This window comes from Micromys minutus, assembly GCF_963924665.1.
Source record: "Micromys minutus genome assembly, chromosome: 17".
NCBI classification, from domain to species: domain Eukaryota; kingdom Metazoa; phylum Chordata; class Mammalia; order Rodentia; family Muridae; genus Micromys; species Micromys minutus.
The window spans coordinates 50,951,829-50,968,954 of record NC_137952.1 but is presented as its reverse complement, the minus strand read 5'-3'; the positions used below and the strand labels follow the sequence as shown (position 1 = coordinate 50,968,954).

The following is a 17,126-nucleotide window of genomic DNA, read 5'->3' as shown; positions in this document are numbered from 1 at the left end:
ATTCCTCTAGTGAACCAAAGCTAATACATGTGTTACCCAGGCTGATGGGGGGATAATTGTCACCAACAGTGGTATTCAGTGGTGGACCCTACACCTTATACTAGACCAGAAGTGCCAGATAAGATGTGACTGCTAGTGCAACAGAGACACAACTATTATGAGGACAAATAACTGCTTTCTGATATTGTCTTACATCCAACTTTACAGGATTTGAGGAATGTCAGAGATACTGGAAGATACCTGTAGAAACTGTACGCCCCGTGGGAAAAAAACTGCTGTTTTGTTAAGTGGATGCGATGTGCCCGTCATTCCTACTTACACCCACAGGATACTGTTACTCTCATGAGGAGAGGCTTCTTTCCTTCAGCGGGAGACAGTTATCGCTGCAACTCAACATCTGAGAGTAAGTGACTGTTACAAAAGTACAGTGGGCCAGTGCTCGATTGTAGATGGGAGAAGACAATCGGACATTTATATCTCCCTTCCAAGCCCTGGGGAACATTTTCAAAGATGGCCTAGGGTGAATGTAAGTGCCTGGGGAAGGAGTTGGGTGTTGCTATTCCCCACGATGGAAGAAGGAAGTTCACAAAACTCAGCTGTGGAAATGTACGGGGCTCACAGAGCTGGTGAGACTCCGAGAGGGAGAAGATCCGCAGGGCTCCTGGCCAAGGTTCTACAAGCAGTGAACACTAGCTGGGGGAGGAGAGGGTCTTGGAAGAGCTGGTTACAGAGCGGCAGGAATAAAGCTTCCGGAGTCTCCGCTGAAGCAGCAGGTCTCCTCGAGTCGCTCTGACCCATGTCCTGTAATAACCCATGTGGCTCACCGCCAATAGCTAGATTTTGTAGATCACTGCTTTGTCCTGTTGCTGGTGTCCTGTCTGGGATGGACAGACACACATTATCACTTCTTGTTGCTATGATAAAATACTATGATCAAAACTAAACTATGGAGAGAAAGTTTATTTCAGCTTATGGTTCCAGACGGGGAGGGAGTTGGCAATAGCAAATGAGGCGTGGGATTGTGAGGTAGCATCTTCGAGCACACAGAGATGTAGGGCAAGTCGATACATCCTCTAACCCACCCCCCAGACAACAAGTTCTCTGCCTTCCAAAGCCTCCAAGCAGCAGCACCTACTGGGGACCGAGTGTTCCAATACCTGAGCCCGTGGGGGTCATTTTTACCTCAAACCAGGGTGGGACATTATCATTCTCCAGGAGTTCACTTACCTGAGCAACCCAGCTCGATGGAACACATAGAGATCATGGTCCAGGGTGCAGTTGCTGAAGGGGACGACCTTCACAAAGTTCTGGATGAGGACAAACTCAGGCGTGAGATGGGGCACGGATATCAAACAGAAGTTCTTATCCTAAAAGAAAATTTAAAGATCAATGGACATTTGGAGAGACTAAGAAGTGCTGTATCCTTAAGCAAATCTGTGCTATAAAACACTATGAAGAACAGAAGCGAAGCACATAGAGAAAATACCCAAGCTGTGCTTCTCCACCGTTTGGAGAGTCACCAGTAAAACTCGTGAAGCCAAGCAACTAGGAGAAGATGCAGAGACATCAGCAAAGCTGGCTGATCCAGACAAGTAGAGTGGCCCATTTACAGGCACTCTTACAGAAGTAGCTTTTTATTGCTGCTGCTGCTGCTGCTGCTGCTGCTGCTACTTTGAGAATGGGCTTCATTATGCAGCTGAACCTGACCTCTAATAGAACTCAAATCCTCCTGCCTCAGCCTCCCAAGTTCTGAGATTATAGGTTTGAAGGCATGTACTACCACATTTAACTCCTAGCAGTTGATCTTGCTGATGTGGTTAATTTTGCAGCTCTGGAGTTTGTACCCAGAGCCTTGCATACGCCGGGGCAAGAACCCCAGCTGAGCCATCGCGCCAGCCTTTTTTTCTTTGAGAAAGGGTTCACCAAGTTGCCCAGGCTGGCGTCAACTTTGCTCTGTAGTCCATGCAGGTCTTGAACTTGTGACCCTCTTGCTTAAGCCTTCTGGGTTTCTAGGCCTGTGCTACCAGACCAAGATTTTTAAACTAAGGCCGTTCACATTTGGGAGTTCAGTTTTATCAGTGAGTACTTGGGGCAGCACAGTTCTTAACAAGGGCCTTTAACTTAGGAAATGAGACTCACGGATGCCTCAGCCTCTCCTCTGTGAAGTGTGGGTGGTATCCCGGGACATTCTGGCTCTAAAACCCTGTGGTTACGCATGAATCCTTTGTCATGACATCATCTGATCAACCTAAAGATGATACCTAAAGATAAGTGTGGACCTCAGAAGACATAGGATGATCAGCAAGTCCTGATGTGCCATTTGCCCTTCTAGGCTTGCTGTCCTATGTGACAGCGGTGGTCACATGTGACGGATGAGCATTTGCAGTGTGGCTGGCGTGACTGAGAAACTAAATCTTAATTCAGCGCCATTTAATTTAATGTAAAATTTAAAAACCGGCACCAAATTTCATTTATTGGGGAAGTTTTGTGTGTGCTTGGGTCATGTCAGTCTGTCCACCTCAACCTGAATATACGACACTTCTTATTCAACTACAAATTTCATGAGGCCTAAGCAGAATTTAGCACTGCTGATGACAGTTCTGTTCTTACACAGAGCTACACTCCAATCCAAAAGCCCTGCGCTCCCAGGCTTAGCGTGAGATGAAAGCATAGAAAACAGCTCATTAGCAGTTTTGATACTGATTGCTGCTGCAATGGGTGCCTACGAGACATTGGGCTGGGTGAGATGTGTTATTAAGGGGACGGGGGTACATTTCTTCTTTTTACTCTTTTGTTCACGCGGCTACTGGAACATTTCACGCCGGTGTCTGAAGACTGTACAGCTCAAGGCTGTCTGTGTTCCTCTCAGCTACTTGATCCTGTCCCAGGTCCCTGCAGAAGCAGCCTGTTCTTCCCAGAGCTAATTTGTCCCTTTGGGACTTTGCCTCCTCTTGAACCCTGTGAAGGTATTACTTGTGCTAATCCAAAGCCCTCAGGACATTTTGCAGCCCCAAGGACTGAATCATTATTTGACCTTATCTTCCTTCTTTCTAGCAAAATAACACAGCTTCTTTCAGGGAAACTTTAGAATCACAATGCTGAGCTGCTCAAGCTGAAAATAAGGACTGGGTGCCAAGTCTCGGTGGGCTTCCCTGGGGGAGGGCGGGGGACTAACAATAATGAGTTGCTTCAGCTTGGATTTGAGGGATTAAGGGTGAAGTAATGAAGGTATTTTGTTCCTGTATCCTTATATCCCCAAGTCAAATAGAATCAAAATGTAAACAGGTCCTCTCCCCATTAAAATCCAGACTTACTTTTTATGATGTGGATGTTAAAATAGGAGCAAAGCTCAGGGAAATGTCTTTAAGGCATCTTTGAGAGAACCAGCTTTGAAAAATTCTTTGTTTGGATTAATCCACATTGCTTTATGAGCTTTGAAAATGCCTTAAAAATCAGTTTAAAGAGACCACAGTGGGGAATACATTACATCATTCTAAGGCTGTTTTGTTGTTGTTGTTTGTTTGTGTTTTTTTTTTTAGTTTTGAAAACACAAGAAAGTGAAATCTAAGATCACATTTATTAAATTGTGTGTGTGTGTGTGTTGCCTCTCAATATAACAAAGAGTAGAAAGGACACATAAAACAACAGGTATTCTGCTGGGTTTGCATGCTGAAGAACTACACTGAGATGTAATGTTCCAGCTGAGGGCCCTTCTGATGACTTCCTGCCTCCCCTGACTGTCTTCCTTCTCCTCTTCTTTTCCTTTTAATGATTCTTGGTTGGGTAGGATCCCCAGACAACGGTGAGACAACAGAGAGGTTCAGAGTCTCTCAGACAGAGGAGCGTTTACATTTTGATGTCAGACATGGGCTGAACTTCTAGACACCAGCCACCATGTTGGGCCTCAGGAATGAGTGGGGAAGGGATGCCAACCTGGAATTCAACCACCAGCTCCTCTTCCCTGCCTGCCACAAAGCAAGGTGTCGGTGTCGGGGTAAACCACAAAGTAATTGAACAATCTGAAGTACTAAGGACTCCTAACTGTGAAAACAAGGGAACGGTGTCAAAGGAAACAATCCCACAGCAGACACATGACTGAAAATGACAATGTTCTTTCTCTCTTTTTAAGAGGTCATGATGTCAGAACAGAGGGACAGTTCAAGCCTCAACATTCACAGCATGTAAAATGTCTGTACAATAAATATTCCATTTTCCATAACTTAACTACAAAGCCGAATGCACGGCTCGAAATTCAGCACGTACTCACAGGAAAAAGACTGAAGACAAAACTCATAAAGTCCAGTGACCTGTAAACAAGACAGTGAGCAATGTAACTGGGCTGAAAGGAAATGTCCTGAGACAGGTGAGATTTATGCAACCCTTGCAGCAGTCAGCCAGCCAACAGTGTCTAATCCCTGGTATAGGTGAATGCTAATCGCTTGTATATGCCATGGGCTTCATGTGGCAGTGATAAAGTATTTTTGGAAGTGACCAATAGTATCTGTGAAAGTCAAAGCCAATACTAATGGTGGCCATTCTGTGGATAGAGCCTCCCCCTTTCTCTCTGGGAGAGTTAAGGGGTGATTTGGCAGTGTGATGGGCTATTCTGATCTTTTTTTGCTGCTGTTTGCAAAATAATTTCCAAAAAGCCACATTTGTATTTTTACAGGCAGATTATAAGGTATCATCAGACTGAGAAATAACTGTCTAGACAAAGTTCTACCTTAGAACACAGGGAAAATAAGCACGAAACAGGTACAGAAGGCTGTTACAGGCTCTTAGGTCTACACTGTAATTAGACAGAAAACTCTTCCTTTTTAAGTCCCATGCTTTCCATAAAAGCTGAACATTTAATATTAGAAACAATGGTTCTAGAGGCTAAGGGGTGTTCTAGAGGGGTTCTGTTTAGATGCATCCCTAAAAAGGAAATGGCCAGCCCTCTCATTGGTTATCTCAAAGGTACTCTAGAACCTTCTGTCAAGATGGGAGAATATTTTTCTCTTCAAAATATTTAGTAGATAAGGTTGGAATAGGTGCTGAATTCAGACGTCAGGCGGTGGTCCTGAGACCCAGACGGGGTGGGGGTGTGGCCTGGCATTGTATACATAGGTGTTCCTGAGAGACAGGAAGTGAGGGCCTTGCTCTGTCTGCCAGACATCACGCCTCCTTCTTCCACTGGCTTTCCTGGATTGTGCGGGTGCTCCTTTAACCTCCTCTCCCATCTTACATTCTGGTGAGTCTCCTCCAGCTTAAGGACGGAACACGAGGTAACAGACTGGATGTATACTGAGGGGCCACTCGATGACAGCCCCCGGGTCAGTGATGAGAACTGAGTCAACCAGGTCTCTCGAAACTTTGGCTGGAAATCTAAGCCCCAACCAGAATCCCTCCTCTGAGCTTCTTATATAGACCTGAGGCTGTCTGCTATCTTCTGAGACTAAACCTACAGTAGGGAGTCAGGGTAAAAGGAGAAAAAAATTCCCTCTTCAATTTGACAATCCAAGCCTGGGATCTAGCACTCCACAGTGGGAATTTTCCAGATCTTCAACTGCGATACAGGATAGAACTAACCAGGTATTTGTATCCCTTTTCATAGGTCTTACCCAAATTTTATGAACTAGAATCTCTCTAGATGGGGTCCAGGAGTCTGTTCTATTTTAAGGAACCTAGAGGAATGTGATACGGGGCTGTCTTAAAGATCACATCCTCAGAGAAAGCACTGCCGAAGAACTTCTTAGCACAGCAGACAGACATCGGAGACCAGTACTCGCCTTGCCTCATAGCGCTCATCAATACAGAACAGCTGAATGCAAAACGCTGCAGAATCTCCCAGGTAGAGGGGGCGGAAGTGGGAGGACTCCATGGAGAGCAGAAGGGAGGAGCTCAGACTGCTGGAACCACTCAAGTCCTCGATGTCCATTAAGGTAAGTATGTTTAGGTTCTTCTCCATGTCCTAGAGGAAAGAGAGATGGGCAGCCCCGGGGAGCCACCGAGCTCCAGTGAGCTAACAGCTGTCCTGTCTCTACATGGCCCGTCCCTGTGACTGTAATTGGCTGTCTCAGCTGAAACAGACCATGTTGGGAAGGTCCATTGGAAGACCCTCTTAATGAGGTTTGAAAGCCTCACATAAAGGCCAGAAAACAGATTTGGTAGCAATTAGCATGGTAGTATTGTATCATACATACTAACATGGTCAGCTAGCTCTCTCTTGAAAGCTGCTTTTGTAGAGATTGTGTGGTGCCAGGATTGCTGAGCCTCTGGAACGCTCTGGCAGTTCTTTGAAGGAGACGGAGCCCAGAAAAAGCCCACTTGACCTCATCTAACACTGGGTACCATCCACTCTGGTTTGGGGGTTACCTACAGATATCACAGTCCAGGGGAACATGATTTACTCTGAGTTCCTTCTGGAACTTCTATTAATCAAAACAACACAAGCATACAGGCAAAGCGGTGGTGATAAAACATCATAGAGAAAGCTAGCTGTCCCTGTCCCCTGTCTCCCCTTTCTGCTGGGTGTCACTTCCAACCGTTTTGTTTCTTGGGGTATTTATGTCTATTTCTGAAGAATGTTTATACTATTTCTTAATTCATTAATGTAATTTCCTTATTGAACACTGAAGGGATGGACAGATTTGATGCTCTTCTGCCTCCCTTCCTGCATTCACTCCGCATATAATTAAATCACATTTCTAGTTTTATCAGTCGTGACATGGTTAGGTGAGATTGTAGCTTAGGGAACACAGATATCGTTGTGGCATTGTGGTACGTTAGGATGTGCTGTGGCTACCATGAAGAGAGTAGTATAACTCCAATCTCATCGGTGTGCCTTATTTTTTTTTTTTCTTTCCATTTTTTTTTCATGTTTTGTAAGATTTGCAAAGTTTTGGTCAAATAGCAATCAGGTATTTCAAATAAACTATTCATTTCACTGTTTCTCTCACCCATCTAATCTGGACTTGGAGTGTGTGTGTGTGTGTGTGTGTGTGTGTGTGTGTGTGTGTGTGTTTCCCTGGAACCTGAGGATGTTTCTCTTACAGGGTAAGGGGACTTTGAAGATGCCACTAAATTAAAGATTCTGAGACTCCAAGATTTTCCTGGTTTACTCAAGTAAATAGGATGAAATTAAAGGGGGGTGGCTCAGATAGGAGTAGGGAGGTGCACTGTTGTGGCCTGAAGATACAGGAAGAGGGCAAAGAATGCACATGCCTTCTAGATGGGACAGAGCAAGGAAACAGACTCTCTTCTAGGTCCTTTAGAACCTCTACCTCTGAGGCTTAGTGTTCGAGACCTGAGGGAACTCTGATCTCCATCTGTAAGAAGACAGGCATACGTTGCTTTAAGGCGCCAAGCTGTGGTCATAGATTACAGTGCAACAGAGTACGCCAACAGACACCAAAGGACTGGCTTCTGAAAGGAAGAACGGTGCTTTCTTGAGTCCCAGCCCTTCACCTGCAGACAGTCCCATCTAGTGGCTTGTTTTCTTGGCTCCCCAGGGTCTTCCCCTAGGGTGTGGCTGTCTCGCTGTGTAGACTGTGCAGGGAGTTTGGAGTCAAGGCTGCTCCTTCCCAGGATGCTCACACCACACCCCTCCCTTGTTCCTTACTTCCCCTCAGCGGAAACCCCCAAGGCTGTGGAGAGCTCGCAGCACTTCCACTGGGCTTGCGTCCCCTTCCTTGGGTCTGCTAAGCCAGTGCAAACTCCTTCATCGATTTCCTTAACTCTAAATATTTTTGAAGTACTTATCTAGCAATAACTTCCTTCCGCCCTGTTGTCTTTGTGGATTTGTGCCCTTTACGACTCTTTGACTCTTCGCTGTCCTTTCAAGTGGTTTTTTTTTTTTTTTTTTTTTTTTTTTTTGGTCTGGGAGGGTCAGGAGATAACAGGAAATCGATCTTTCTTGCTTACCCAGATGTCCTCAGGGGGGTCTAGCAGGTTCTGGTCCCCACTCCACTCCACCCCACCCCTTCCCATTCCCTCCCATGTTTGGATCGATACAGGCATGGCCTCACTCTTAGGAATATTTGAGAGAAAACTGGCACCTTCTACTCTATCTCCACTCTCCTGCCTGGGGCAGGGCAATGGCCTAGTGAGTTTCCAAGTGTGGGCTCCTCAGAGAAAAACCTAAGCTACGGGTCTCAGCAACTGCCAAGAAGCTTTGGAAGGAGAAAAGGGAAGTGAGGCAAAGGGAAGGTTGCCAATAAGGGCCTTTCAAGGAGTGGCTTTCCACCAGGGACTCCATCCCGAATAGTCCCTGCTTCAGAGGTATAGGGACCCAATATGCCTTCTCACTCATTCCTGGCTACTCCCTAAAGATTTGGAGCTAGGCACTTCTCGCCCTCTTCCTTGGGGTGCTGAGGCACAGTAAGTGGCAGAGGACTGTGGCCGCGGATACGGGCACAGCGGTAAATGCAAAGGCGGCCCTGAACTCAGGCAGCACCATATCTGACAGCACAGCGCGCCCTGCTCCTTGAAACTCCCCCACCCGGTCTGTACACTTTCATGCAGATAGCACAGTGTCCTCACACCCCAGCCCCCACCCCTAACCCTGCAGTCTGCCTGGAAGGACAGATCAGAGGTGTGACTCCATCACAGCCTGCTCTCCAGTTCAGGGCTAGCTGTAAGAAAGTGGGTCTGGCCTTCTGACATGAGGATGCAGCATTCAGTGTGTACCCCGTGCCATCACGGGATCTAACTTTGCTGCCCTGGGCCCCCCTTCAGTGATGTAAATCCTTCTAGAGGAAGCAGAGTGCAGTGGCCCATCACCAGTAGGCCCTCTGGAATCCTGGGAAGGCTTGGCCTTTGCCTTGGCCCTGGGACAGACTTGGCAGATCACATTAATCTCCTATTCAGGAAACCACAGTGCCTTCTTCCACTTAGTAGGACCACAGGGCTTGGGATCTCCAAAGTCCCCCGTTTATAAAAACACATGACACAAGGCATGGATGGAACTAGTGTGGCAGGGGAACAGTGCTAGGGTGCAGGTGGGATGATGAAAAGTAACAAAGGAAGATGCCCAAGGGATAGCCAAAGAAAAGGATGCTACCAAGCAAACCTTGGTTAACCAACCAAAGCTGGCTGGAACCTGGAACAAAAGGGGACTCTTCCAAGAACCCAACAGCACATAAGTACACATGCTAACATGTACCTGGGCCCGTGTGCAAATGCTATAGATCTGCATATATCATGTGGAATGTACCTGTGTGTGTTGGGGGTGGGTAATAGGGCCTCCTGTAAGCATTTTACTTCTTCAAGGTTTCTCTTTGGGCACAGAAGAAAAACGTCTCTGTTTACTAAAATTGTTGCAAGTGAGTGAAACAAACCATACTATGTGGTTTGAGCTGTTCAAAGAGTGTGGAATTAGGGATTAATTACAGGGGGGTCAATGTTGGGGAGAGGTTAATGGGGCGTCTGGGGAGGAAAGAGCACACAGAAATCGAAGGGGAAGGAGCCCCCAACCCCTCAGGCAGCAAAGGCTCTTTAAAAGCACAAGCCTTACCTTCATATTCTCAGAGACCTTACTGAATACTGCTGACAGGAGTTCCTCACATAAAACCGATGTTTCAGCGGCTTTCTCCTGCAAAGAACCATGGGAAGACAGAAGAACAAACCAACCCTTGGTGGTCCTGAACCCAAGCTCTGCAGTAAGTTTCCGGTGAGCTTATTGGCTAGGACATGAGAAACAGGGGTGGAGCCCCAGGGTCCTGATCTGTTAAAGGGGAACAAACCCGCACCCACATCAGAAGGTTTTTAAAAGGGGGAGAGGGAGAGGATAGACGGTACACTAATAGATGCTGGGCCAACACAGGTACCTCCTTATTCTCTCTAGATGTTGACTGTAACTCTGTTGTTCTTACTCTTCTGTGTGATTTGAGAGCTGCACCAAGTATTCTTTTAAATCAGTCTTAATAAAGTATAATTAATTACACTTTACATACAATGAACACAAATTTCAAATGTGTCTTTTGAGAAGTTTTGACCTGTGTGTGTGTGTGTGTGTGTGTGTGTGTGTGTACCCCAATTAAAATAATGAGCATATGCCTTGCTCCCTAAGTTTCTCCTGTGCCCTGAGCTCCCACTGCTTGCGGCCCTGAACAGGTAAACTCTGACCTGTCAGCTCTTCTCCTGCATTTGTCGCAGCAGTGAGAAAAGTAAGGACTACAGGATGAAATCCCACTCTGGCCTGTATTCCAGAGCCTGGGAGGTTTACCCGTTCTAAACTAAAGATGACAGAATTCACTGATGATCCTAGCACCAAGGGCTCATTCACTGTCAGAAGGAGCCCCAGGCCCATCCCCATCCCTCAGGCCTGGGGAAGTGGTGTCTCTTACCTGGGTCATCTCTGAGATGTCTACAGAAACTGGCTCCTCGGCTGCTCTATGAGAACCTTGGCTGTCACTCTTGCTTTCAACGTCTTTGAAAGAAAAGGCAGAGCAAGGACAGAACATGAGTGAATAGCAAGGCACAGAACCATGGGAAACTGGGATGCATGGCCAAGAGATGTGTAGACCTATTCCAAAGACTGCTGGAAAAAGCACATGGCTTTGCAGCTCACCCTAACTCTCCCTCAGACACTCAGATTCCAGGCTAGTTCCTCTTCTGTCCTGTGCCTTGTCCATGTGACAAAGATAAAACCATGCTGCCCCAGGGAAGCTATGCAGATGACTGATTCACATAAAGGGCATATCCTGGCATTGCAGGAGCACCCCACCCCCAACCCACTGTACTCTCCCACTCCCCACCCCCATCCCCCTACCCTCACCTCTCACATCCACCCCCCACCCTACTCCCCCGTCCCCCCCACTCCCTGTCTCTGCCAAGCTCTAGGTAACAGGCTCCTTTGGAGTTTATAAACAAACCTCACCTTGGATTGCAAACTTTAAATTAGTCCTACCACAGAAAGTGGAAATTCTACAGTTTGTGATACAGTGCTCTCTGAGTTCCTAAGATTGGGAAAAGGGTTTTGGAAATGCTGCGACCTCTGCCAGTGACACTGACATCAGCATTTCTTTCCCCTTTCCTTCTTTCCCCATCTCTTCCTCCTGTCCCATCCCCCTCCCCACCACACCATGACCCTTCCTTGGCCCCATCCTTTGCCAGTAGGTAGCCCAGGCTAGCTTTGAACTCACACTCTCCCTCCTTCAGCCTCCAGAGTACCGGGATTATAGCTGTATGCAAGCATGCCAGCTCCCTAGTCTATTTCCTAAGGAAGAACTGGGGCTGAGCACTGTTGTAGTATACGCTCTGCAAAGTCAGTAATTTAGAGATGCTTCACTTGCTTAACCAACTCTGAAAATAACAATAGAAAAAAAACTGCCCACTTGCCATGCAAAGGCCCCCGCTTCCCACTCTCTGTCTTCCACCAACCTCACTCCTCCCCCTGTTTCTTTCTCTAACTTGTCCACGCCTTAGGAGGGAAATGTGGAGGAAGTTGTCAGTCTCAATGCTGGTCCTGCCTTCTGCCTCACAAGGGCCTGCTCCCTGAGGGATCGCAGCAGTGACTTCTGCTCTCCTGCAGCCCATGGACCCTCTGCCTATGTGTGTAAGGCACCCTGGGACCTCTGAAGGCTGTAGAGATGTAGTCAGTGAGAGCAAGCTGCTCTGCTTTTGTGTTCCTAACTATCCCATCAGCCATTGCAAGGCCAGAGGTAGCTCATGGTCCTCTCTGCTTACTCCCAGGCTAGCTCATCTTTCTGCACCCATCCCCAGCATGACTCTTACAGACCCTGCTCAACCCAGACTACTGGACCATGATGACTTCTACGCACTTTTAACAAAGATGTGGGTGAATGAAATACAACGAAAGTCTAAGAGGAACAAAATGATGCCCAAGGAGTTTTTGCCAAGTGCAATAATGCTGAGGGCGCTGGGGAGAGACTCACATCCAGACATGAAGACGTGTCCTGAGAGGAGACTTAGAGTCCCTGTGAAGATGCTTCAAGGAAAGGAAAGCTCTGCTCTGGTCCCTGAGTATGTCCTGTGCCTGGGGTTTCTAGCACTTTCCTAATGACAAGTCTGGAATGCTTTTTGTTTTGAGCTACAACATGCAGAAAAGTGTTGAGGTCAATAGGCTTCTACACAGGTCTATGCAAAACACTTCCAAGATCTGTCCCCCACGTAGAGTCAGCACACCTACTTCTGACTGCCGCTATCACTGATTAGTCTTCTATCAGTAGTTCCCCATTTTAATCCACACTCCATTTTTAAAATAATAGTTCTTATTTTACGTTTCAAACAGAAGACCAGGACTAAGAGGAAACCTAGGAATGTGACTGACTCCTTGTGTATATATTTCACAATTAGAACAAAATGTTTAAAAAGTTAAAAATAAAAAAAAGAACGGATCAGATTTACAATGAACCAATAATCCTGGAGAGTTAACCATTCACTAGTCTAATGCTCACAAGACAATTGCTAAGGACAATGACTAATTGTCTCAGCTAAACTGTCATGAGGTGTGGAAGCTTATTATTAGGCAGCTGCCACCGTTGTCCCCAGAGGTGACTGCATTTCAGAACTGGGCAAGGTGATGCCACATCTCTCTTTCTAAAAATCTCCTGGGCTTTATGGGGTTTAATTAGTTAATGCTCACAATGTGCCCTGAGGTCATCAAATGTGACATGCTATCTCAGAGAGAAGTCGAAGGCTGCACGCCATAATGTGGGCTCAACCGAAAACATGACCGCAGCGACAACTTTGTTATTTTATGTCTTCTGACACCTCAGTAGCTTCAGAGTCACAAACAGCAGATTATTCTAGCATAGGGTGGGGGGGAGACACAGTTGTCCATGTATAATCTCTGTGAGATTACTCATCTCAAGTGGATTTACAACAAGGCTAATTAAGCTAAAGGTTCAGCTGCCTTCCTGTTACAGGCCACTCCCAGAGCACAGCGCCCAGTGCCACACTCATAATTATGGCTCTCTTCAGAGACCACCCCAGGTTCATACAGGCATAAGGTACCAGGACGGTTTGCATCTGCCCTACCGCTTCTGAGACGAGGGACACACAGACAGGCAGCGCAGTACAATGTGAAGGCTTTACAGAGAAATAGTATGTGATGTCACATTCATTTTAAAGATGTATCAAAAAAACCGCGGCAGTTTTTATGCAAGGACGTAAAGTGGTCCTAAAAGAGTGTTTAGAGAGTCAGTAAGCAGTATTTTACAAAGAAGGGAGTAGCTCAAATTTCTCACAGTAAGGCATACTATAAAGCCAGTCTTTAAAACTGAGAATTATTGGGACTGGGGAGATGGCTCCGTGGTTAAGAGCACTGTCTGCTCTTCCAGAGATCCCCAGTTCAATTCCCAGCATCCACATGGTGGTCCTCATCCATCTGTAATGGGATCCAATGCCCTCTTTTAGTGTGTCTGAATATCAACAGTGTACTCACATACATAAAATAATCAATAAATCTTGAAAGAAAAAAAACAGGATTATTTAGGTAGAAATAGAAAAGAATAGACTAAGAAAATATATCCAGACATGAAATACTGACACTGATGATAATACTTCAAGGTGGTAAGGGAAGGATACATTATACAGTATTGTTGACTATATTAGAAAAAAATTCAGCCCCTATGATGATAATACTTCAAGGTGGTAAGGGAAGGATACGTTATACAGTATTGTTGACTATATTAGAAAAAAATTCAGCCCCTATGATGATAATACTTCAAGGTGGTAAGGGAAGGATACGTTATACAGTATTGTTGACTATATTAGAAAAAAATTCAACCCCTATGATGATAATACTTCAAGGTGGTAAGGGAAGGATACATTATACAGTATTGTTGACTATATTAGAAAAAAACTCAGCCCCTATGATGATAATACTTCAAGGTGGTAAGGGAAGGACACGTTATACAGTATTGTTGACTATATTAGAAAAAAATTCAGCCCCTGTGATGATAATACTTCAAGGTGGTAAGGGAAGGATACGTTATACAGTATTGTTGAGTATATTAGAAAAAAACTCAGCCCCTATGATGATAATACTTCAAGGTGGTAAGGGAAGGATACGTTATACAGTATTGTTGACTATATTAGAAAAAAATCTCAGCCCCTATGATGATAATACTTCTAGGTGGTAAGGGAAGGATAAGTTATACAGTATTGTTGACTATATTAGAAAAAAATTCAGCCCCTATGATGATAATACTTCAAGGTGGTAAGGGGAGGATAAGTTATACAGTATTGTTGACTATATTAGAAAAAAACTCAGCCCCTATTTTCTAGTGAATCTTCAAATTAACTGTACATAAGATATACCCAAGGGTTTCAAATCTATTTGAAATTACTAGAAGAAACTGTAGGAGACTGTCTTCATGGCCTTGTGCATGGGAAACCCTTCCTTAGAAATGGAGAGAACAAAAGAAAAATTTATTTCACAAAAGAAAAATGTTACTATATTGGCTACACTAAAATTTTCAAGTTCTGTCAAAAAGTATCATTTTAAAGCGCTCTCTCTCTCTTTTAATAGACATGTGGGGCTGCAAAGATTGGCTCAGGGGGCACAGGCACTACGCCTGATGGCTTCACTTTGAAACCTAGGACCTTCGTGGTTAAAGAACAGACTCCTGCAGGCTGTCCTTTGGCCTCCACACATGCTGCCAGACACATGTAGTCCTCGGGCCCCTCCGTACTATCCAAGTTCACTCTGAATCGGAAAGGGTTTTACCTACGCAGCTTCCCCTTCCTGCTGAGCGTGTGGGTGGCCTGAGGGGACCGGAGACTGGGAATCACCACACCTGTCTCAGACCCTACTGTTCCTCCTTCTGGTCCAGCAAAGGAAAACAGATACTGTGTGCCACCATCATGGGCTTGGTTCTGCATCCCCTGCACAGCATGCCAGTGGCACTCCAGGACAGAGTGCGACGCGAACTCGGAATGAACGTGCTGGCATCTGATAAAACAGGATTCAGAACTAAACACTGCCTGTTGCAAAAATACTTTATACTGATAAAGGACATTCTCCACAGTGACAACTGTGAAAACATCGCTGTCGTGAAAACATACGCACTGTGACGGTTAGTATAAGCACGACAAAATCTAGAATCACTGGATGGGCCGCTGGGCACGTCTCCGGGCGACTATCCTGATTGGGTTAGTTGAAGCAGGAAGACCCACCCACTGTGAGTTGTACCATTCTCTGGCTGAAATCTGCTTCACAGACTGGCTCCCTCCCTCAAGTTCCTGAAGCCATAACAGACTATACTCTGTGAGCCAAATAAAACCCTTTCTCCCTACAACACCTTTGTCAGGGTTGCTTATCACAGTAACAGAAATAACTGAAAACCCTTTCTCCCTACATCACCTTTGTCAGGGTTGCTTATCACAGTAACAGAAATAACTGAGACAGGTACTGAAGTGAATAATGGGTAAGACAGCAGAAAAGCAAGAAACGTCGCGGGCTCAGAGTTATGCCAGGTCAGCAATGCCAAGGATACAGAAGAGTTGAGGGTTCTCAGGAAGCCTTTTTTCATAATGTGACATGAAATTCTAAACTCTGAACAAAGATGACACATTCCCACCATTCAGATGTCCAGTGTCCAAGAACTGACCCTCTATCATGGTTGGGGTAAAAGACATTCAAACCCAAAGAACATAGGCTATTTTTCTAGACAACACACATACACAAATGGAGGCTAAGTACAAGAGAGCCAACATACAATGATAATAACCTTACCAACAGGCAACCAAACTGCTTCCCTACAGCTAAGAGACTACAGTTACAAGCAACGACTTCTCATAAAATGGCAATGGTGAGAATGTTAGTATCACTATGACTTGGTGATAGTTAAGAGATACAACTGGGGCCGTGCTATGAGGAAAGATGAAGGAGTTTCCTACCTAGGAAAAGGCTGACAACCCCTAGCACTTGGAAACTGGGTTCGACTACTAGTGTCCCAGAGGGTCCCTGTAAAAAGCATTTGGTCTTTCATCCTGCAGGAAGAGTCAAAAATTATTTAGGGGGAGATGATGGTGGCTGAGAGGCAGGCAGCACTGTGTCCTTGTGTCTCTGTAGTTTGGACTCAACCAGAAAACAGCTCCTCAGCAAGGTGGGTGTTTGAGGGGACACACAGATGGTTAATATCAGAGAGGCTGAGACAGATGCAGAAACTCTGGCTATCAGAAGACAGTGCTAGGCAGGGCACACTCACATTCGGCACGACCTGTCTGCAGAGAGAAGTAATGGGAGGGAGGGAGGTGAGGCAGTGAGCACACCACAGTGAGCACACACACCGCAGTGAGCATACCGCAGAAACAGAAGTGCCACCGAAGAGCAGGCTGGACTCAGCTGATCCGTGGAGTGACCTTTATTAGACTTACGGAATCTTAGCTTCTTTGAAATACACAGAAATGTAATTTATACGTAGTTTTTGTTTTTTAATTCCAGGTGTAAGCAAATGGAGCTGCTGCAGACTATGATTCTCTAGCAAAGGCATGATTTTGCCGGCTGCAAATAGTTTCTGCAGTTGTGCGATGTTTGGAATACTGGAAACTTTTCCGAGCACTGAAAGGCGGTGGTGTTGGTTGTTGGTCGTTTAGGGAGCTTGGCTGTGCTTTGTTAGTAGCTATGATCAAAGAAGAAAGAAAGGAGAGAAATCGGATTCAGGGGTTTTCCTGATTCCTCCCTCCGTCCTACTTTCTGTCTTACTAGTGACAGGGGTGAAACCAGGGGGATAAAGGGTGGGGGACAGAAGCCACAAAGTAGCAAAGACCAGCTACAGATCTGGGACTGCACACTGGCCCTGGAGATGCCCAGTCCGAAGGCACAGCGTGGGAAGGCGGCTTTAGGAAGGCCACTCCCAAGCTTGCTCCTCTGGGTAAGGGAGCATAAGTCTTTTCTTGTAACTCAAAGCAAGTGTTGCCACGGTGCCATTGCCAATGTCGGCTATGTGGTCTGGTGAGACGCCATACAACCACCACGGAAGCAAGATCACTGACAAATACATGCAGGAGGATAAAATCCAGATCTCTCTCCCTCTAAAACCAGAGGAGGGTCAGGACTGTGGTGACACGTGGGACTATGTCCGGGACTGGCTGTGTTACCTGGCTTAAGAAGCTAGGTTCGGCCACTACCCCTCAGTCTGCCAACTAAAGAGAATAAAGGAAGGAGAGAAAGA

The 17,126-nt window shown here is 45.9% G+C and overlaps 1 protein-coding gene across 1 annotated transcript in view; it reads right to left on the bottom strand.

Moving 5' to 3' along the window:
* The window catches only part of CFAP61 (cilia and flagella associated protein 61), a gene marked incomplete at both ends in the record, with an annotated part of 250,940 nt that overhangs the window by 173,967 nt on the left and 59,847 nt on the right, over positions 1 to 17,126 (bottom strand). Inside the window, 5 exons of the mRNA XM_080930962.1 lie at positions 1,228 to 1,367; positions 4,268 to 4,307; positions 5,772 to 5,953; positions 9,497 to 9,574; positions 10,329 to 10,411. Coding sequence (XP_080787088.1) covers positions 1,228 to 1,367; positions 4,268 to 4,307; positions 5,772 to 5,953; positions 9,497 to 9,574; positions 10,329 to 10,411 — 523 coding nt within the window. The remainder of the gene's footprint in view (positions 1 to 1,227; positions 1,368 to 4,267; positions 4,308 to 5,771; positions 5,954 to 9,496; positions 9,575 to 10,328; positions 10,412 to 17,126) is intronic.